Source organism: Berghia stephanieae, chromosome 14, assembly GCF_034508935.2.
Source record: "Berghia stephanieae isolate SIO BIC M18660-M18661 chromosome 14, UCSD_Bste_1.3, whole genome shotgun sequence".
NCBI classification, from domain to species: domain Eukaryota; kingdom Metazoa; phylum Mollusca; class Gastropoda; order Nudibranchia; family Aeolidiidae; genus Berghia; species Berghia stephanieae.
In genome coordinates this window covers 20,625,714-20,648,213 of record NC_088373.1, presented here as the reverse complement: position 1 = coordinate 20,648,213, position 22,500 = coordinate 20,625,714, and the positions used below count along the sequence as shown (strand labels likewise).

Below are 22,500 nucleotides of genomic sequence, written 5' to 3'. Positions count from 1 at the left end.
CTCTATCATCATTGCCTTTTTCACCCTGGGTCAGGGTATAGGCCACAGACAAACAGTTTCCATCCTTCTCTATCCTGAGCTAACTTTATTTTATCTCATTCCATGTCTTACCACTTCTCTGTATATCAGCTTCTTTAATTCTTCTCCATGTTACGACGCAATTCGAAGCTGCTTGTTTGGCGAAGACGTCATCGTGTCAGCAGAGTCCTTTCGGCTGTGTCTGCTGTCCTTCATAAATTCTGTCATTGCAGAAACTCTTCGGTCGCCCAAGCTAAAAAAAAAAGGATTTGGTTTGTCCGTCTGCGTTTCTGTAACAGTTTGAGTTTAACGAAAAGGGGTGTTAACCCTTCGACAACTCCCAACCTGGAGGACCAGGTGACTCAAAAAATGGTAAGTAAACAGATAAATAAATAGAATAAAATTCCCTTTATTAATCCCACAGAGGAAATTTGTCTCCAGTGCCTATTCCAAGGGAAGACTGGAATAACCCAGGCGTCAGCAAATTGAGCTAGGGCGAGGTGACTTGCTCAAGGCCCCAAAGCGCAGCGACGGGTGATCGAACTCGGTACTTTTCGGCTACGAAGTAAAGACCCCGTACCGCTGAGGCACGCTGTCCCATTAAAGAAATAAAACTCTCCACTCTGCTTTTTGTTATCGATTTGAGACTGCCGGCGACGCTAACGTTTGATCCATATTCCAACCACATTTGAGTACAGACGTCAACAGTTATTATATTGCATTTTATTCTATTTGTCTTCCACGTTAATTTTGTTTATTGTTGTGCTGACGAAGGGTTTGTACCCGAAACGTACATTGTCTGTATTGTTCCTATCCGAAGCCTCTCTATTTTCACTCTTTCGTTCGTATTTTCACGATCCCAGACTTCGGGCAGCCCGTACCGTTTTCTATTAAAAATGAGCATCGACATAAATAGTTTTATTAAACTATCATTAACATGTAAAAATTAAAAACATTAGCTTTGATACTACGGCTGTATTTTGTCTAAGAAAAACATGTAATAAATAGATATGGGGTAAAAGTAACCCGGGTAAACTACGGATATAGTCGATGTCAGGGTTGAATGAGTTAAGATATGAACTTTACTTATCCAAAACAGGAATTACATGATTACACGATATTTTAAGGACGAGTTTTCTGGCTAAAAATGGTCCCCACAGTAGTCGAAGGTAGAGGGGAACGCATGGCCCCCACAGTAGTCGAAGGTAGAGGGGAACGCATGGCCCCCACAGTAGTCGAAGGTAGAGGGGAGCACATGGCCCCCACAGTAGTCGAAGGTAGAGGGGAGCGCATGGCCCCCACAGTAGTCGAAGGTAGAGGGAAGCACATGGCCCCCACAGTAGTCGAAGGTAGAGGGGAACGCATGGCCCCCACAGTAGTCGAAGGTAGAGGGGAGCACATGGCCCCCACAGTAGTCGAAGGTAGAGGGGAGCACATGGCCCCCACAGTAGTCGAAGGTAGAGGGGAGCACATGGCCCCCACAGTAGTCGAAGGTAGAGGGGAGCACATGGCCCCCACAGTAGTCGAAGGTAGAGGGAAGCGCATGGCCCCCACAGTAGTCGAAGGTAGAGGGAAGCGCATGGCCCCCACAGTAGTCGAAGGTAGAGGGAAGCGCATGGCCCCCACAGTAGTCGAAGGTAGAGGGAAGCGCATGGCCCCCACAGTAGTCGAAGGTAGAGGGAAGCGCATGGCCCCCACAGTAGTCGAAGGTAGAGGGAAGCGCATGGCCCCCACAGTAGTCGAGGTTAGAGGAGCGCATGTGTGGCTGGATAGCTCAGTCGGTAGTGCGACCGCTCGATGTCCACTCTCTCTCTCTCTCTCTCTCTCTCTCTCTCTCTCTCTCTCTCTCTCTCTCTCTCGGCCAGGCTGTGGCTGCCGTGTCAATTAGATCCTGAGTTTGGCACTACTGACCCCGTGACTTTTCATTCTCTGCTTTCATGTGACACTTCTCCATACCATAATTTTTCTCACATTATTCATACAAGTGCCAACTCCACAATTTTTTTCTGAATTTTAACTGATCGACGTATACTCATCTGCAGGTCTGTTAACCCAAATTGTTATGGGGCTCATTGTTTTAATGGAAATACTCCCAAACCAACGCATAATAATATTGTCCATTACAACACTGTTAAAGCAAGCATAATAATTGAATGGAGATTAAGATAAAGACATTAAATCTGACTCATGAATAAACAACACAAAATAAATGAGTCAGATTTACTCCCTTTATCTTAATCTCCATTTTATTGACTCATTTCGGCACCTCTATTTATTAGTTTTACTAGTAATTGAAGAGTGGTTTTCTAAAAAAAAAACTTACTAACTCCATTAACCTCCATTTCGAGATATTGTGGATTATCTCCCTTACAATTTCTCATTCGGTCTATTATTTTATCACATTTAAACTTCAAATTCACACTAATCTAGAGAAATTATTGTGTCAATTTATACTTAAAATTTAGTTTATATTTCAATTTATCTCATGAATGGAAAATCTCAAAAAGTAGAAAAAAATGTATAGACTTAACAAGTTTTTGGAAAACCAGCCTTTGAATTTCTTTCGGTAATCAGACCTACCAAATTGTGCACGTCGTTCCTGACCTAACACACTCAACTCACACTCACCTTTAAGAAAGTCATGGTGTCCCGTGTATACGATAATCTGCTACTCCCAATTCCAAATGAATAAATCAATTATTTTTTTAAATTTAAATAATAACTTGTAATTTCTACTACATGGAAAAAATTCCTCTTCTTTCCTTCAAACTTTATTGATTTTGAATCAATCACTACTTCGAAGTCCAAAAAAATCCTAAGTCCTCAACGTTTTTATCAATCGGGAGATCGTGAGAGACTGACAGTGAAACGACCCAACAGATCATCTTTATTAATATCAAGAAAATAAATCAATCATTCAATCAATCAATCAATCATTCATTCATTCAATCATATCAGTTTTATCGATTATTCAAAATGTTACCAACAACTACGATCAGGTATCAAGCCCGATGAAACTACACGTCAAAAAAATAAGAATAAATATAATCTTAAAAAGAATCCAAACTCAAAAATTAACGATATTTGTTATTTTCCAAACCATATAATTTCTCCTAAATACAAAGAATAAGATATATGATAAATAGTTTATTGTTTGGGGCTATTTATTCAATTATTTTGATATTCAAATCACCCCTGACACACAATACCGTTTTGAGGGGATGGGTGGCAATAAATGTTCATTCTGTGCCCGATATTACACGCAGGTCGTGTGGTCACGTGACATGTGATGACGTAGGCCTGGTACGTAGCTAATCTTTGAGATGGTGGATTCTGTTTTCTTATCACGGTCAGACGTAACAGTTGACAATTTATTATTAATTCATGATAAAAGATTTCACCTTTGTCATTCGTGCGAAGTCTTGGTCGTTAACCCTCTCCTTACCAACCATAGGAAAATCGCCACATTCGTAACGATGCGACAAACAGTTTTCTCATTCTGATATCCTTTGTACATTACAGATTATAAAGAAAATATTTAGTTCTGGCAATAAAATTAGACACTGGACAATAATAATAATAATAATAATAATAATAATAATAATAATAATAATAATAATAATAATAATAATAATAATAATAATAATAATAATAATGAAATTTATTTATATTGCGCCCAATCTTCTATACAATAAAGCTTTAGGCGCATAACAATAACTTCAATCCATTCAAATGTCTCTCTCTCTCACTCTCTCTCTCTCTCTCTCTCTCTCTCTCTCTCTCTCTCTCTCTCTCTCTCTCTCTCTCTCACTAACTCTTATGTATAGAATATACATGTTCCTTTTCTGTTTGAATCGAAACAAAAATCTATTTTTGTGTTGGGTGAGTGTGAAGTTTCATGAAAAATTCTGAAAAAGGCTGTTAAGGAGAGAATTAAGCTTTAACTGTATTGAGCATCTTGCTCTCACAGTATTATTATTATTATTATTATTATTATCATCATCATCATCATCATCATCATCATCATCATAATCATCATCATCATCATCATCATCATCATCATCATCATCATCATCATCATCATCATCATCATCATTATTATTATTGTCATCATCAGCATCATTTTCATTATCTTTATTGACATCAAAATCTTGCAAACAGAATTCGGCAAGACATATCAGATAGATTTTTATTTATTTATTGAAGGACGATTTTTCTGGCCTAAATTCTAAATAAGAGTTTTGCTGGAGTAAGGCAGTTAATTGGTCAAAATTGATGACAGGGTTCACAGGCTTGAGAGTGAGGTAATGAGTGGTCTAGGGGTATGACACATCGGCCAAGATACAAACTTTTGTCAATCGCTGTTTTCGACAAATACTCAGGTTGAAATAGTTTGACAAAGTGCCAAATACTGACCTTTGGACAAGAACAAACCAAGAACAAATGGATGTCCAGGTCAGACGCAGAAAGTGGCGATGGGTTGGTTGGCCATACCCTGCGGAAAGAGCCCTGCAATATAACCAAGCAGGCCCTCGAATGGAACCCACAGGGCAAGAAGAAATGGGGTCGTCCAAAACAGACTTGGAGGAGAAGCCTTCACCAAGATTTGTGCGTCTCCAATCTTACCTGGAGTGAGGCAAAGGTCTGTGCCAAGGACAGAAGAAGATGGAAGAGTGCTGTTGAGGACCTATGCTCCGCCAGGAGCCAAGAGGTGGAAGTAAAGTCAAGTCAGTGGTATGACACTCGCTTTCGGATCAGAAGGGAATCATGAGTTCGAGCCTCGCTCGGCGCATAGTTGAGTCTTGGAAACACTCCTTACTCACATTCTCTCACCGTACTCAGATGTAAAATGAGTACCTGGCCGTTAACAGCGTTGTCTCCGTCGGAAATAAAATTTGTAATATCGCCTAACTGGCGTCATGTCTCGAGCTACATGTAAAATATTGCTGTTGATAAGTGACCCCTTGTATAGCGCTTTGAGCAAATTTAGTGGATATTGCGCTATATAAAAGCTCAATTAATTTTTTTTAAAGAGGACGAGTTTTCTGGTCACAACTTACTCATAAACGTAGATGGCAAAAAAAACAACAGCAAAGACCTGAGTGACGTCATATTCGTTCTATCTACACTATTTTGAGGAAGTGATGGGGTAGCGTGACTGCGCTGTGTGGCCTTGAGCAAGCCACCTCTCTTTAGCTCATTTTCAGCACTGCATTGCGGCTAACGCCTGGATTATTCCAGTCTTCCGTTGGAATAGACCCTAGAGGCAAATTTCCCCTATGTGCGGATGAATAAAGGGAATTTAATTTTATATTATTTATGGCAAAAAAACAATAACAAAGAGCTGAGTTTCGTCAACTTCGTTCCTTCAATAAAGTAACATATAGTTATATGATATTCTAAGAAAATATTGAAGCATGACATATTTTTGTTTGGGTTTTGCTTTTTGTTTGTTTTGTTGTTTTTTTGAAGTCGTTTATTTGGAGGGGTGGTTTGGGTTTGTTTTTTCTGTTTTGTTTTGTTTTGTTTTTTGTTTTTTTTGGGGGGGTTTTTTTCGTGTTTTTTCTTTTGCTGTTGTTTTTTTTTTAATCGAATAATGTCTACCTGACAGTTGATAAAAATAGTTATTTTCATGACCACTTAAAGACAATGTTTGTTTTAAATTAGACAGATTTATCTTGACGGGTTTTGATATAGATCTAGCTGATGGAATATTTTGACACAACAAATGACACCCACGGTTTCTATTTGGTAATATGTCAAGATGAACTAAATTTCAAGAATAAAACGAAAAACTCGAGCATTTATATTTCGCATTATCCACTAAACGTGCTCAATGCTCTTTACAAGGGGTCTCAAGCCAACAGTAACACTTAGCATATAGGACGAGACACAATACCTGTTACACTATAGTACATTTTTTCCGGACAGAGACAACGCTGTAAATGGCCATGTACGTACTCATTTTACACCTGAGTGTGGCGAGAGAATATTAGAAAAGATCCTTTTCCAAGGACTCAACTTCGCGCCGGCTCGGGACTCGAACCCGGGAGCCTTCATACCACCAGACCACATAGAATAAAACGTGAAAAATGATTAGAGCACGTTGTGATTTCACGAAGTCCCAGGTTTGAGAGATTTATTTTTTTCCAAGATGAGGGTCATTTAAATTGATCGATATTTATTGAAGGACGAGTTTTCAGGCCAAATTTTTTTAATACCGTCAACTGGGATAACTTTGCCAAGGGGTAACTTTGTCTTAAATGGTAACTTTGTCTTTAGAGGTAACTTTGTCTTAAATGGTAACTTTGTCTTTAGAGGTAACTTTGACTTAAGGAGAGAAAATGACATTGAGATTCTCAGAGTAGAAACAACACTGATTACCATCATATATGTGTACAAACCTCCATCAACCCCATTCAAGTGGCCCCAAATGAATCTATCCGATAGAAAACCAACCCTGATCATTGGAGATTTTAACAGCCATAACACTATATGGGGATATGAGCAAAATAACCTTGACGGAGATGCTGTCGAGGAATGGGCGGCCGGCAAAAACCTCACAATCCTCCATAACCCCAAAGACAAGAAAACCTTTATGAGTGCCCGGTGGAAGAAAGGTTACAATCCGGACCTGGCATTCATATTCTCTAAACACTTCTCAAACTTTGAAAGGACTGTAGGTGAGCCTATACCGAAATCTCAACACAGGCCTATTACCATCAGCATCAAACCAGCTGTTAAAGCCCTCGAATCAAATGCGATACCACGATTCAATTTTAGAAAAGCAAATTGGGAAAACTTTACTAAAGATGTAGACAATGAGATCACCAATATAAAAAGTGACCCACAGAGATACGACGACTTTAGAACACTCATATGGAAAGTTGCAAAGAAAAACATCCCCAGAGGATGCCGAAAAAGTTATATTCCATGTCTCCAAGATAAAAGCAAGAAACTATATGAAAGATACATTGAATCATACAAGGTGGATCCTTTCAGTGAAGAAACCCTAGAATTGGGTGAAGAACTCACATCAATGATAGCCGATGAAAGATCAGAAAGATGGAAGGAATTAATAACCTCCACCAATATGACCCTAAACAGCAAAAAGGCCTGGACTACAATTTCAAAACTGAATAATGACAAAAATACCCAGACAAGAGTGGCTGCAGTAACACCTGACCAAGTAGCACATCAGCTTCTACTGAATGGGAAACCAGCCAAGAAAGCACGAGGCCAACTAAAAGCCCTGAAACGTGAAATGGACAAAGCCGTCAAGGATAGTGAAGATCATCTTGACTCTTTTACCCTGGAGGAGCTACTAGAGGCCTTGTCCCATCTGAAGGCAGGAAAAGCATCTGGACTGGATGGAATCACAACTGAGATGATTCAACACTTTGGCCCGAGAACCCTATCCTGGCTATTGGACCTCTTCAATGTATGCGCAAGGACAAACAGACTGCCAAGTGCATGGAGGAAAGCAAGAGTAGTCGCCCTACTGAAACCGGGGAAATATCCAAAATCCAAGAAAAGCTATCGCCCGATCTCCCTCCTGTGCATCACATACAAGCTATTTGAGCGAATGGTTATGTCCCGCATGTCACCCAGTCTAGACGAAGAACTGTCTCCAGACCAGGCTGGATTCCGACCAGGACGGTCAACATGTGGTCAACTTCTTAACCTTACACAATTCATAGAAGATGGGTTTGAGACAAAACAGGTCACTGGCACAGTCTTCGTCGACCTCACTGCAGCCTATGACACAGTGAATCACAAGATCCTACTCCTCAAAGTGGCTAAAATGATAAAGAATAAGAAAATTGTAAATATCATCTAGTCACTTCTCGAAAACAGGCGCTTCTTTGTTGAAATGGATAGCCGGAAGAGCAGGTGGCGCACCCAGAAGAATGGTCTTCCCCAAGGATCCGTGCTGGCTCCAACACTTTTCAACATATATACAAATGATCAGCCTGAGTTCCCAAATATCCACCGATTCATATATGCTGATGACCTATGCCTCACAACACAGGATGAGTCCTTCCAACCAATCGAGAGCAGACTGACAAATGCCCTAGACACCCTCACAAAGTACTACACTAAAAACTCGCTGAACGCCAACCCAGGGAAAACACAAGGTGTGCATTTCACCTCAACAACCACCAAGCCCACAAAAAAACTTAACATCAAGTGGAATGGCCAGACTTTAGAGTACAACTACCACCCAGTGTACCTCGGAGTGACGCTTGATCGGACTCTGTCCTTCAGAGAACACGTGAGGAAGACCAAGGCAAAAGTGTCCACGCGTAATGCCCTCCTTGGAAAGCTGGCAAACATGAACTGGGGAACTTACCCTAAAACTCTAAGGACCAAAGCATTGGCCCTCAGCTACTCAACTGCGGAGTACTGCTCAGCTGTATGGGCCCGATCATGCCATGCCTCCAAGCTAGACCCCGAGCTCAACAACGCCTACCGGATCGTAACGGGCCAGCTGAGAGTAACACCATTACCACTGGTCTACCGTGCAGCAGGAATAGCCCCACCACACATCCGGAGGGAAACTCGTGCCCAAATACAAAAATACAAACAGGAAATGGACCAGAGACACCCCCTTCATGACCACAATTGCCCCAAAAGCAGACTCAAATCAAGGAAAAGCTTCCTCACAGAAGAGAGCCTTCACCCAGACCACTCAGCATTCTTCCGCCTGGACAAATGGGTAGAATGGGACAAGACAGCAAACGATGCCCTCCAGCCCCCAACAGAAAAGCTCCCAGCAGGCACAGACCTCAAGAGAAAAGACTGGGTGGTGTTGAACAGAGCTAGAGCAAAGGTGGGAAACACCGCCACCAACCTCTTTAAATGGAAAATCTAACCGGGCACTGAATGCCCATGAGGTCACCCCAGACAGACAATGGACCACATCCTGTCCGAATGCTCGATGGGACCTCACTGCACCAATGCTGACCTGAGGGAATGCAACCAGACTGCAGGGACTGGCTGACTCACTGGCGCGACAAGATATGATGATGACTTTGACTTAAGGGATAACTTTGTCTTAAGGGGTAACTTTGTCTTAAATGGTAACTTTGTCTTTAGAGGTAACTTTGTCTTAAGGGGTAACTTTGTCTTAAATGGTAACTTTGTCTTATGAGGTAACTTTGTATTAAATGGTAACTTTGTCTTTAGAGGTAACTTTGACTTAAGGGGTAACTTTGTCTTAAGGGGTAACTTTGTCTTAAGGGGTAACTTTACCTTAAGGGTAAGTTTGCCTTAAGAGGTAACTTTGTCTTAAGGGGTAACTTTGTCTTAAGAGGTAACTTTGTTTTAGGGGTAACTTTGTCGTAAAGGGTAACTTTGTCTTAAGGGGTAACTTTGTCTTAAAGGGTAACTTTGTCTTAAGGGGTAACTTTGTCTTAAGGGGTAACTTTGCCTAAAGGGGTAACTTTGTCTGTCTTAAAGGATAACTTTGCCTTAAGGGGTAACTTTACCTTAAGGGTAAGTTTGCCTTAAGAGGTAACTTTGTCTTAAGGGGTAACTTTGTCTTAAGGGGTAACTGTGACTTAAGGGGTATCTTTGTCTTTAGAGGTAACTTTGTCTTTAGAGGTAACTTTGACTTAAGGGGTAACTTTGTCTGTCTTAAAGGGTAACTTTGCCTTAAGGGGTAACTTTACCTTAAGGGTAAGTTTGCCTTAAGAGGTAACTTTGTCTTAAGGGGTAACTTTGTCTTAAGGGGTAACTTTGTCTTAAGGGGTAACTGTGACTTAAGGGGTAACTTTGTCTTTAGAGGTAACTTTGTCTTTAGAGGTAACTTTGACTTAAGGGGTAACTTTGTCTTAAGGGGTAACTTTGTCTTAAGGGGTAACTTTGTCTTAAGGGGTAACTTTGTCGTAAAGGGTAACTTTGTCTTAAGGGGTAACTTTGTCTTAAAGGGTAACTTTGTCTTAAGGGGTAACTTTGTCTTTAGAGGTAACTTTGACTTAAGGGGTAACTTTGTCTTAAGGGGTAACTTTGTCTTTAGAGGTAACTTTGACTTAACATTTTTCTTATTCAAATTTCTTTTCTACCAGATTTTAATAAAATGAACAGTGTGTTGTAGAGCATGTTATATTATGTATCGCAAGAACTTTTCTGCTATTGTGTTTGAGTGATAAAAATATAATATTTTAGTGTTAGCTGAGTGTAAAATTTTTGGGAAAATTCTGGAAAGGGTTAAGGGTAACTTTACCTTTAGAGTAACTTTGTCTTAAGGGGTAACTTTGCCTCTGTAAATTTGGAGCATTTTTGGGTCATCTCAGCTTTGTTGTAGTTATTACCCTGGTTAAATGACTGGACGTTTTATCAAAGGAAATAATGACCACACAACTAAATATACTCGAATTGGTCAAAAATTAAAGAGGCAAAGTTACCCCAGTTGAAGGTACGTGTTTTGTTCCAGGTGACAACAATTTACTTTCTCCTTACCACCTTACCAACAAAATCGTCAAATTTGTTAAGACACAATATACATTTCTCTTATTCATATTTATTTTGTTCATCACAAACTTTGAAGAATGATCGGTTTTTTTTTCATGTAATAAGAACATATAGTTGTTTTGTATCTGTAGAGAGCTTGTTTGAGTTTTTAAAAGACAATTTTTCTGCAGGGTCAGTCTGCCATTTTGGGAAAATACTGAAAATGATCGGTAAGGAGAGAGTTAACAGGTCAAGTAACAGCAAGTCATCGTTCCTATCTTTTTTTTCAGTTCACCTGACAATATCAAGATGTTTAAAAAAGAAAAACCAATAATATGATCACAGGTTATCTCCCATGTTGATGATTATGTCACATGATATGGAGTTACGCCATGAAGGAAAATTACCCCAAGGCATCCGGACTGGGTCATGTATTGACCTTGACAAAATAGGTGAACGAATTTGTACTTTAAATAATCGTAGCCATCGTTATAGCCTGACTCTACAAACCTCTAGGACTTAACAGTTTGACATCATTTTTTAAGGTTTGTGCAGCGTCTAGTGAGTTGTAAGTAGTGCTCAAGGAAACAAGTGATTCCATTTGTTAAACTATTGTATACAACTCACGATTTGCTTTCTTTTATGGCCAAAGACTTGTCTTTTGACGTCATTTTTTGGTCAGTGTCAGGCTATAAGTTAACGATGGCAACGCTAGAACCCTCTAGGACTTACAGTTTGACGTCATTTTTTAAGGTTTGTGCAGCGTCTAGTGAGTTGTTAGTAGTGCTCAAGGAAACAAGTGATCACATTGGTTGAACTATTGAATACAACTCACAATTTGTATTCTTTTGTGGCCAAAGACTTGTCTTTTGACACCATTTTTTTGGTCAGTGTCAGGCTATAAGTTAACGATGATATGCTCTATTTCACGAAATAGACACCTAGATAAAAACGCCTCTCCGACAGTCGTCATAATGTCAACAATGGCATTGATTGGTAAACATAGCAAAATACTTTGACTATCAATGGTATGTATCTAAGTAAAATACCCACTGTTCTACCGCTTGATGAATAAACCAACGGAGAAATCTATGAGTACACTTAAATGTTTATGATATCATCGAGACAACCGCGTGAACCTATTTGGCGGTATGGAAACAATAACAATGGTCAGAGAGAGGTCGAAAACGGTAGGGGCTGACTGAAGCAGGTGATCGTAAAATACTAACGAAAGAGTGAAAATGGAGAGGCTTCGTCTGTTTTGTTCTCATACGAAGCCTCTCCATGTTCACTCTTTCGTTAGTATTTAAGAGAGGGGAAGTGTGTATCCCTTCTTTGGAGGGACTGAATACATACCTTGTGTAATAGGCTTCAACTGTCGTGACGTCACTTCCCTAGTAATAATGACGTAATAATAAAATCAAAAGACAAAAAAGTACAAACGAAGTCACATTCGGTGGATTTTACATACTTTACAGACAGGTTCAAATTTACTGTAGCGGGAGAGGGGATGGTTGTTCGGGGTGGTGGTGGTGGGGGGGGTGGTTGTTGTTTTTTTTTGTTTGTACGTCTTTTGTTTGTTGTTTTGTTTTTGTTTTTTTTTTTTTGTTTTTGTTTGTTTGTTCGTTCGTTTTTTGTTTGTTTGTTGTTTGGGTTTTGGGTATTTTGTTTGTTTGTTTGTATCTGTTTTTATTTGTTGTGTTGTTTTGTGTTTTTTTTTTTGTTGTTTTTTTTTTTGTTTGTTTGTTTTTGTTTTGTTTTGTTTTGTTTTTGTTGTTTTGGTTTGTTTTTTTTTTTGTCTTTTGTTTGTTTGTTTTTTGTTACTGATTTTTTAGAAGGGAGGGGGGGGGGTCAGTGTATTTCTTTTTCCTTTTTAAGGAGCGAGATGACTTACTAAAGGTCACACAGCTCGTTTCGTCGAGTGGAATTCGAACCCGGTTCCATTTGATACACGGGGCGAAGGCCATACAGCTGAATCACACTGTCTGGTCATGATGTCACATGACCTTTGTTTGTTTTGTTTTTTATCTTCGTCTTTTTTTTTGTCTCACTGTCATTAATGTAACGTCTAAGTGCCCCATTAATTAGATGTATCTCTTAACTTGTTCACTACCAGCACTTATTGATAAACTTTATCGATTATATGGTTGGACGATAATATTATATCGGGTGATGATAATGATATCTTGATGATGTAATAAAAACCAGATTGCTTCGATTCAAGATCAGGGGTATTAAAGAGATTGTAGATTATTGTGCATTAACCGTAGCCATCGTTAACTTATAGCCTGACACTAAAACCGTAGTCATCGTTAATTTATAGCCTGATCGTAGCCATCGTTAACTCATAGCCTGACCGTAGCCATCGTTAACTCATAGCCTGATCGTAGCCATCGTTAACTTATAGCCTGACCGTAGCCATCGTTAACTTATAGCCTGACCGTAGCCATCGTAAACTTATAGCCTGACCGTAGCTATCGTAAACATATAGCCTGACCGTAGCCATTGTAAACTTATAGCCTGACCGTAGCCATCGTAAACATATAGCCTGACCGTAGCCATCGTTAACTTATGGCCTGACCGTAGCTATCGTAAACTTATAGCCTGACCGTAGCCATCGTAAACTTATAGCCTGACCGTAGCCATCGTAAACTTATAGCCTGACCGTAGCCATCGTAAACTTATAGCCTGACCGTAGCCATCGTAAACATATAGCCTGACCGTAGCCATCGTAAACATTTAGCCTGACCGTAGCCATCGTAAACTTATAGCCTGACACCGTAGCCATCGTTAACTCATAGCCTGACCGTAGCCATCGTAAACTTATAGCCTGACACCGTAGCCATCGTTAACTCATAGCCTGACCGTAGCCATCGTAAACTTATAGCCTGACACCGTAGCGATCGTTAACTTATAGCCTGACCGTAGCCATCGTTAACTCATAGCCTGACCGTAGCCATCGTAAACTTATAGTCTGACACCGTAGCCATCGGTAACTCATAGCCTGACCGTAGCCATCGTTAACTCATAGCCTGACCGTAGCCATCGTTAACTCATAGCCTGACCGTAGCCATCGGTAACTTATAGCCTGACCGTAGCCATCGTTAACTTATAGCCTGACACTAAAACCGTAGCCATCGTTAACGCATAGCCTGACCGTAGCTATCGTTAACATATAGCCTGACACTAGAACCCTCTCGGACTTACAGTTTGACGCCATTTAAAAGGTTTTTTGCACCGTCTAGTGAGTTGTTGTTAGTACAGTTCAAGGAAACAAGTGATTCCACTTGTTGAACTATTGAATACAACTCACGATTTGTTTTCTTTTGAGGCCGAAGACTTGTCTTTTGACGTCATTTTTTGGTCAGTGTCAGGCTATAAGTTTACGATAGCTACGGTTAACTCACTCAATCCTAGAAATTTTTGCTACTTTTCAAAATTGGAAAAAATATATTTAAAATGAGCATGTCCATAGATAGTTTTATTCAACTGCCATTAACATGTAAAAACTAAAACCATTATCTTTGATATTACGCCTATAGACACAATGAAGTTGACGTCACTCGGGCCTTTGTTATTGTTTTTTGCCATCCACGTTTATCAGTAATTCACATTTAACTGAATTATCCAGACTATAAAAGTTCATGGTTACACATAGTTTTGTGTGTTTGTCCGTTATACTTCCGGATGGCAATGTTGTGAGCTTCTTAACCAAGCACATTCCATCTATAATTTGTCTCAGAAAAAATGTAATGAATAGGCATGGGGTAAAAGTAACCTGGGTAAACTACGGATATAGTCGTTGTTAGGGTTGAGTGAGTTATCTAGCCTGTTAAAAACAACGATAAGAATTTATTTGTAGGCGTCAATTTATTAGACGAAGACAGACAGAAATATACTGCGGACGTTTCGGAGGAGAGTGTTATACCACTGGACCACTTCACAAAACACCAACAACCATCCTGTCCATAACTAGATCTTCTTCTTCTTCTTCTTCTTCTTCTTCTTCTTCTTCTTCTTCTTCTTCTTCTTCTTCTTCTTCGTCTTCTTCTTCTTCTTCTTCTTCTTCTTCTTCTTCTTCTTCTTCTTCTTCTTCTTCTTCTTCTTCTTCTTCTTCTTCTTCTTCTTCTTCTTCTTCTTCTCTTCTTCTTCTTCTTTCTTCTTCTTCTTCTTCTTCTTCTTCTTCTCTTCTTCTTCTTCTTCTTCTTCTTCTTCTCTCTTCTTTTCTTCTTCCTTCTTCTTCTTCTTCTTCTTCTTCTTTCTTCTTCTTCTTCTTCTTCTTCTTCTTCTTCTTCTTCTTCTTCTTTCAGCTTATCCCGCATGTTGCAGGGTTGCCATAATGAATGCCACATCTCCATACATCTCGGTTCAGAGCATCATCTTCCTCAAGGCCCAGTTCTTTCATATCATCCTTTACCTTACCAACCATCTATCTTTGGCGTCTCTTTTCCTCTTTCCCGCTATTTGTAAGTCCAATATCTTTCCTTCTCTCATACTCTCCTTCTCTCTCTCTCTCTCTCTCTCTCTCTCTCTCTCTCTCTCTCTCTCTCTCGTCTCTTTACATAACTAACAAATAATTAAAATAAATTCCCTTTTTTTTCATCCCTAAGGGGAATTTTTTCTTCAGGATCTAATCCATTGAAGACTGGAATAACCCAGGCGTTAGCCGCAGTGCAGTGTCGGAAAGTGGGCAAAGGCTAGGTGACATGCTTAAGACCGCGCACACAGTGCGACGGGTAGTCGAACTCGGTACCTTTCGGGTACGAACCACAGACCGTATCGCTGAGCCACGCAGTCCCATACCGTGATCCAATAAAACATGTTGAGTTTTTTTTTTTTGGTTTTTTGTTGTTTTGTTTTGTTTTGTTTGGGGGGGGGGGGTCTCCAAAATTTTGTCCAGAAAATCGTCCTTAAAGTTAAGATCGATAGATTTATTAACTCTCTCCTTACCAGCCATTTTTAGGATTTTCCCCAAAACTTCACACCCAACTAACAGAAAAATATATTTTATCACTCAAAAACAATATCAGTAAAAGTTCTTGCCATAAATAATTTCTTTATCAAAACATATTCTACAACACACTGTTCATTTTCTTTAAATCTTTATGATGTACAAAAAAATTTGAATAAAAAAAAATGTTGGTTGTATCGTAACGAATGTGACGATTTTCCTGTATTTGGTACGGAGAGGGTTAACGACCCTTATATAGGGAATGAGATTAGCGGAAGAGTAGCGTTCCTTGATTGGACGTCACCCATAGTCTGTGACGTCACCGGCGGAAAAGTTATTAAAGAGAGAACGTCATGTTGGTTGTTCGCATGCGTCTCTCGTCCTCGCGGCCTAGTACTTAAACAAAGCTCCAGGTTTGTTGTTTTTTCACAAAATATGTAAATGTTGCTGCTCGAGGCTAGAGGAAATAAATAACAACGTGAAATTGAATGTAAGCTTCAATTTAATATACGAAAACAGATTCGGGTTTTTCGCTTTATCAACAAACAGGATTACATTATCTCATTCATCTGTAGTGTTTCATTCATCCTGTTTTTTGATAAAGGGGAAACCCGAAACGTCCATTTTATCTGTTTTCGTAATTAAATCGAAGCTTACAATCAATTTCACATTGTCATTTATTTCACAAAATAAGAGTCATTTTAATCGATCGATATTTGAAGGACGACTTTCTGGCCAAATTTTGAAAGATCTGTTGTTGTTGTTGTTGTTGTTGTTGTTGTTGTTGTTGTTGTTGTTGTTGTTGTTGTTGTTTTGTTGTTGTTCAGAATCGTCGGTCGGTTATCACCAGGCGTGAAATTGGCCCTTATCCAGTCAGATAACCAGGCTATTTTCAAGAGTGTTGACTTCGCGAAGTCCCAGGTTTGAGAGCTTTTCGCCGGTATGAGGGTCATTTAAATCGATCGATATTTGAAGGACAACTTTCTGGCCAAATTTTGATAAATCTGTTGTTGTTGTTGTTGTTGTTGTTTTGTTTTTCCGAGTAGATAACAACACGACAGCATCGTCGGTCGGTTATCACCAAGTATGTATGAAATTAGCCCTTATCCAGATAACCAGGCAATTTTCAAGTTTGTTGACTTCGCGAAGTCCCAGGTTTGAGAGCTTTTCACGGGTATGAGGGTCATTTGAATCGATTGATCGATCGATATTTGAAGGACGATTTTTCTGGCCAAATCTTTAAATACGAATAGAGCAGTATAATTAGGTGCCCCAAACGTAAACAAAGGTCTAGAAGAACATGGCAAACCACATGTTCCTGTCTTGACAGCTCACGTTCCAATGTAAATTATATAAAAAAATAACCTTTAAAATTTGGCTGTTAGGTGGCAAAAGAAACACATATTCATAAATACTCGATCATGCATCAAATAATGTCTCGATATGGATATTTTATGGAACAAAAGGTAAAATTTACCAAAAGTTACAGTCTATCTATTTTTAGACCAGAGCAAATTATTGCGCTGGTATGAACAAAACGAGAATTATTCGGAGCCTGATTTTCAGAATAATTTAGTCTTATATTATTATTTTTGCAACTGTTAGATTTTATGTAAACATATTTTCAATACTGAAAGTGTATTGCCTACAACTCAAACTACAAAATTGGGAGACCTATATTGTGCGTAAATTTTTCCGGTCCCTAACGAAAATCACTCGCAACTTGTTATTGTTTACGTTTGGGGCACCTAATTATACTGCTCTATAATATTATTGTGTCTTTCCAGGACAGGACACGGTAGTTAACTGGTTAAATATCGATGTGTTAAAATCGATATGTCACTAATTGGTTTATTGTGAATTTATCATTTTGTGACGTCGACATTGATAAAGGTCAGGAAACAGCTGATTTAGTGCGTGCTTGTGTGCGTGTTTGTGTGTGTGTTTTGTGTGTGTGTATGTGCATGCGTGTATTCTTGTGTGTATATATATATATATGTGAGTGTTGGTGGGTACTTGTAGGTACGAGAGTGCTCGATAATGTTGGTTAGAGCTAATATAAGTATATATATATATATATATATATATATATATATATATATATATATATATATATATATATATATATATATATATATATGTGTGTGTGTGTGTGTGTGTGTGTGTGTGTGTGTGTCGGTGTGAGTATCGCGTGTACACAAAACTCGTACTAGGGTATCAAGGTGAAGTTGCTCCTTAAACTTGACTTTGAAGTTTTTAAGAAAAAAAAATCTGTTGAAACAACACATGTCTTATGGATAGCTCATACGGTAGAGTCACGCTCTCACCGGCCAGGCGGAGTTGTCGTACCAGTGGGGTCGCGGGTTCAAACCCCCATCACCTCCGTGAAAATGTTTTATTCTCTATTGTGTCTGGCACTTTACTCCTCGCTTCATTTCTTTGTTGATATGGGGGATATGGGTCCCATCCGATAACTCAGTTGGTAAAGCGCTCGCTTCACACACAAATGTACCGAGTTTAATCCCGGTTTTAAGTTGAGATTATTTGTATTTTGTATCTGAATTCCCCCCCCCCCCCACCCCCAACTGTTTCTCCCGGGAGTGTCTGAGTAGTAGCTGGATCTGTTAGATCTGACAGAAAGTACTTTGATTGAGACTATCCAAAGGGTAACAGCCAATTTCTATTGTCTTTTTCGCGTTATAGAAACGGGGATGAACTCCAGTTCCATAGGCCTCGTGGTTCTGAAGGACAAATATTTTTATTTTTTTTTTTTGATTAAACAATTCCCCTTTAAACAAATCCCTTTATTCATCCCTATGGGGGAATTAATTTGTCTTTAGGGACTATTCCCGAAGGAGAATGGAATAACCCAGGCGTTGTAAGTCATCTCGCCCTAGCTCACTTTACTGCGCTGCATTGAGGTTGACGCCTGGGTTATTCCTGTCTTCCCTTGGAATAGACCCTAAAGACAAATTTCCCTATGTAAATGAATAAAGGAAATTTATTCTATTTTATTTTTTATTTATTTATTTAAGTTACTCGTGTATCTATGTGTAAACAAAAAGCTTTATAATTTTGTTTTAGTTTGCCAGTAATTGGATTCAATAGTCTGATGTCATGTCGCCCAGCAACGGCGGCCATCGTGGTTCTAAACAAAGAAAATCTGTACTTTTTATTCTTCATGCTGGCTAGAACTTTTCATATATCTTGTTATCAGAAAGTCAAAGTCAAAACATGATCAGATTAAAATGTTTTTTTTTTTCCTCTGGATACGCTTTTATGCTCGTCGGAGAAATATTTCATAAGGGCGTCTGCCATTGTTCCGATAGTTTAGAGCCAGTTGCTAAGTTACCACGCGTCATTACGAGGGAAGTGACGTCACGACTGTTGAATCGTATTTTGTTTGCTTGTTGGGGAAAAGATAACACTGTAACCCCCAACCATTTTTTGTAAAGAATAAATTACAATGTAATGGAGGTATCATATTATACCTTTCTCATCGTGTCCAAACGGGAATATATCGGGTTGGCCTTGACACCATAGAATAGGGAGTTTAATGAGATCAATGTAACATTTTGGATTTCGTTACTTTTTAAATAATATACAATATATATATTATATATATATATATAATATATATATATATATATATATATATATATATATATTGTGTGTGTGTGTGTGTGTGTGTGTACATATTGAATCGTGTTTGATACAAATATGGTACGGATAGTGCTCGACATGTAGCAATGGAGCGAATTATCGTTTTAATATTTACCACAATGTTGGAGTCAGTCTACATCGATGTTTCAGGCCTTTTAGCCATCGTCAGGACTGTGTGTTACATGAATTTGGTTTGTTGTCTGTTGTTGATACAACCTCCACACCTCAACATTTAGAAACACTAACAAAAAAACATCCACAAAACTCAGCGAACATATTTAGAAATTAAAAGACAACGAACTAGACCACAACATTTCATGGAAAATTTTATCTAGAGCAACAGGATACACACCAACATCAAAACAATGTAGCTTATGCCTGGAAGAGAAATATACTATAATCAAACACTCTCATGAAGCCACACTCAACATGAAAAATGAGATGTACAATACGTGTCCACATCGCCGGAAGTACTTATTAATCAACTACAAACCGGAACCACTTCAACAAACAACAACAGACAACAAACCAAACTCATGTAACACACAGTCCTGACGATGGCTAAAAGGCCTGAAACATCGATGTAGACTGACTCCAACATTGTGGTAAATATTAAAATTATATATATATATATATATATATATATATATATATATATATATATATATATATATATATATATATATATACACGAGTATATCCAGTGGCGTGGCATGCTTACAATATAAGGTGGTGCCAGAATCAGAAGAAAATGACTTACAACATACTATATTTGTAAATACAAAAGAAATTATAAAAATTAAAGAAAAGACTTACTTAAATAAGTAAGAGGCGGTAGATACCATTTCTCAGTTTGGGGGGGGGGTGGGGGGGGGGGGGGGGGGGGGGTAAAATGCTGTAATCCAGGCACCAAATTCACCAATATAGCCACGGTCCTGAGTATTACAATGTCCTCAATGAAATACAATCAACTTAACCCGAGTCGTGGTTTGTTTGTTTGTTTGTTTTTTTTTTTGGTTTGTTTTGGTTTGGATTGTTTTGCTTTATCAGTTGAATTGTTTAGGGGGAGGGGGGGGGGGGTGAGTTGGGTTTTTAGTTTGTTTGGTTTTTTTTTTTCTTTGGGTTTGTTTGTTGTTTTGTTGTTTGTATTTTTTTTGTCTCCTTTCCTTTGTAATTGCTTTTTGTTTTTGTTTTGTTTTGCTCTGTTTTGTTTTGTTTTTTTTTTCTTGTTGGTTTTGTCTTTGTTTATTTTGATTTTGGTTTCGTTATTTTGTTTTGTTTTTTGTTTGTTTGTTTTTGTTTTTTTTTTGGTCGTTTGTTTTTGTTTTTGTTTTGTTTTTATTTGGTTTTGGTTATATTTTATTTGTTGCTTTTAATCTTTTGTTGTGTTTTTTTTTTTATTATTATTTTTTGTGGTTGTTTTTTTTTTTCTTTTTTGTTTTCTTTGGTTCTTTTTTTTTTGTGTTTATTTGTTTGGTTTTTTTTTTTTTGTTTGTTTTTTGTTTGGTTTTATTTTTTTATGTTTTTGGGTTTTTTTTCTTGGTTGTTGTTTTTTGGAGTTTTCTGTTTGTTTATTTATTTTTTTCTATTTGTTGCTTTTTGTTTACTATAGTATATTAAATTTTAGTATTTAACTCAATCCGATATCGCATCGTTGAGGCGTTGGGTCACATTTTTTTTTAAATCGAGTCGAATGACAATATATGATATGATGTACTTACTTTGTAATCAAATTGATGAAGTCAATAACAGCCAAAACATGGACTTATCCACGTTATCCCATTGCATTGAGTGTATGAATGGGTCTGTGCGTGTATGTATGTATGTATGTCCTGTGTTATTATTATCAAACTACACACTCCCATTGGTCACACACACACACACACACACACACACACACACACACACAATGGCCGTAACGTCTATGTCAGCAATCTTACAAGACAAGATTGACACCATGATTGGCCTGGCTCTTGATTGCTGTAGATTGTGCGGCTAAGTGGTCTAGTGGTATGACACTCACTCGCTTTCGGATCGGAAGGTCCTGGGTTCGAGCGAGCCTTCCTCGGCGCATAGTCGAATCATTGGAGAAAAAAAAATTTTACTCACATTCTCTCATCGTACTCAAGTGTAAAATGAGTACCTGGCCGCTGACAGCGTTGTGTGTCTCTGTCGGAAAAAAATAAAATGTCATAGCGCTTAACAGGCGTCAGTCATGTCTCGTTCTTCATGCTACCTCTTGCTGCTGGTCAGGGATCCCTTGTAAAGCGCTTTGAGCACGTTAAGTGGATAATCCGCTATATAAGAGCTCAATTCTTTTTTTTTTTTAAATGATAGGTTCTTAGTGGCCATCCTAAATTCAGTGAGACGGAGACCTAGAATTTAGGCATGCGTCAGACAGAGCAAGTCGCTCGCCACTCGCCACACGTTATATGTATATTAAATCTAAATCAAATTGAGCTTTTATATAGCGCAATATCCACTAAACGTGCTCAAATCTCTTTACAAGGGGTCCCTGACCAACAGCAACACTTAACATTTAGGACAAGATGTTAGATGATATTGTATTTTTTTTGGGACAGAGACAACGCTGTAAACGGCCAGGTACTCATTTTACACCTGAGTATGGTGAGAGAATGTGAGTAAAGAGCCTTTTCATAGATTCAATTATGTGCCGAGCGACAAGGCTCGAACTCTCAGGACCGACCGATCCGAAAGCGAGTGTCATAGCACAAGACCGCATAGCCGCACATATCATTCGCCGTTTATAGCCAAATGTCCAAACACGGGATCAAAGTCCTTCAGAGACATAAGGCTCATGGAGCCAGACATTATCCTGGATTCTATAGAGAGTATGCGCTTGGCTCAGAAGCTCATAACATTGCCATCCGGAAGTATAACGGATCAACACACAAAACTATGTGTAATCTTGAACGTCTACAGTCTGGTTAATACATTTTAGTGAGAATTACTCATAAAAGTGGATGGCAAAAAGCAATAATAAAGACCCGAGTGACGTCATCTTCGTTCTATCTATAGATAGTATGCGCTTGGCGAAGAAGCTCATAACATTGCTATCCGGAAGTATAACGGACCAACACACAAAACATTGTGTATCCATGAACGTTTATAGATAGTTCAAAGATGACGTCACTTAGGTCTTTGTTATTGTTTTTTGCCATCCGCGTTTATGAGTAATGCTCACTGAACTGTATTAACCTGACTATAAACGTTCATGGATACACACAGTTTTGTGTGTTGGTCCTTTATACTTCCGAATGGCAATGTTATGAGCTTCTTAGCCAAGCGCATACAATCTATAGTCGGGTTAATACAGTTCAGTGAGCATTACTCATAAACGCGGATGGCAAAAAAACACTAACAAAGACCTGAGTGACGTCATCGTCGAACTA

General features: G+C 38.7%; 1 protein-coding gene across 4 annotated transcripts in view; it reads right to left on the bottom strand.

The window, feature by feature from the left end:
- LOC144960009 (monocarboxylate transporter 12-like) overlaps positions 1–22,500 on the bottom strand; it is a 56,942-nt gene that overhangs the window by 26,908 nt on the left and 7,534 nt on the right. The window contains exon 1 of one of the 4 annotated variants that reach the window (XM_078892945.1): positions 20,809–20,829. The exons of 1 other annotated variant lie outside the window; for it this stretch is intronic. Coding sequence is in view for 1 of the 3 variants with exons in the window: in XM_078892943.1 (XP_078749069.1) it covers positions 2,647–2,661 (15 nt within the window). In the remaining 2 variants the exon portion in view is untranslated. Of the gene's footprint in view, positions 1–111; positions 131–2,646; positions 2,884–20,808; positions 20,830–22,500 lie in introns of those variants that run through there. 2 more of the 4 variants (XM_078892943.1, XM_078892946.1) reach the window with 2 other exon arrangements.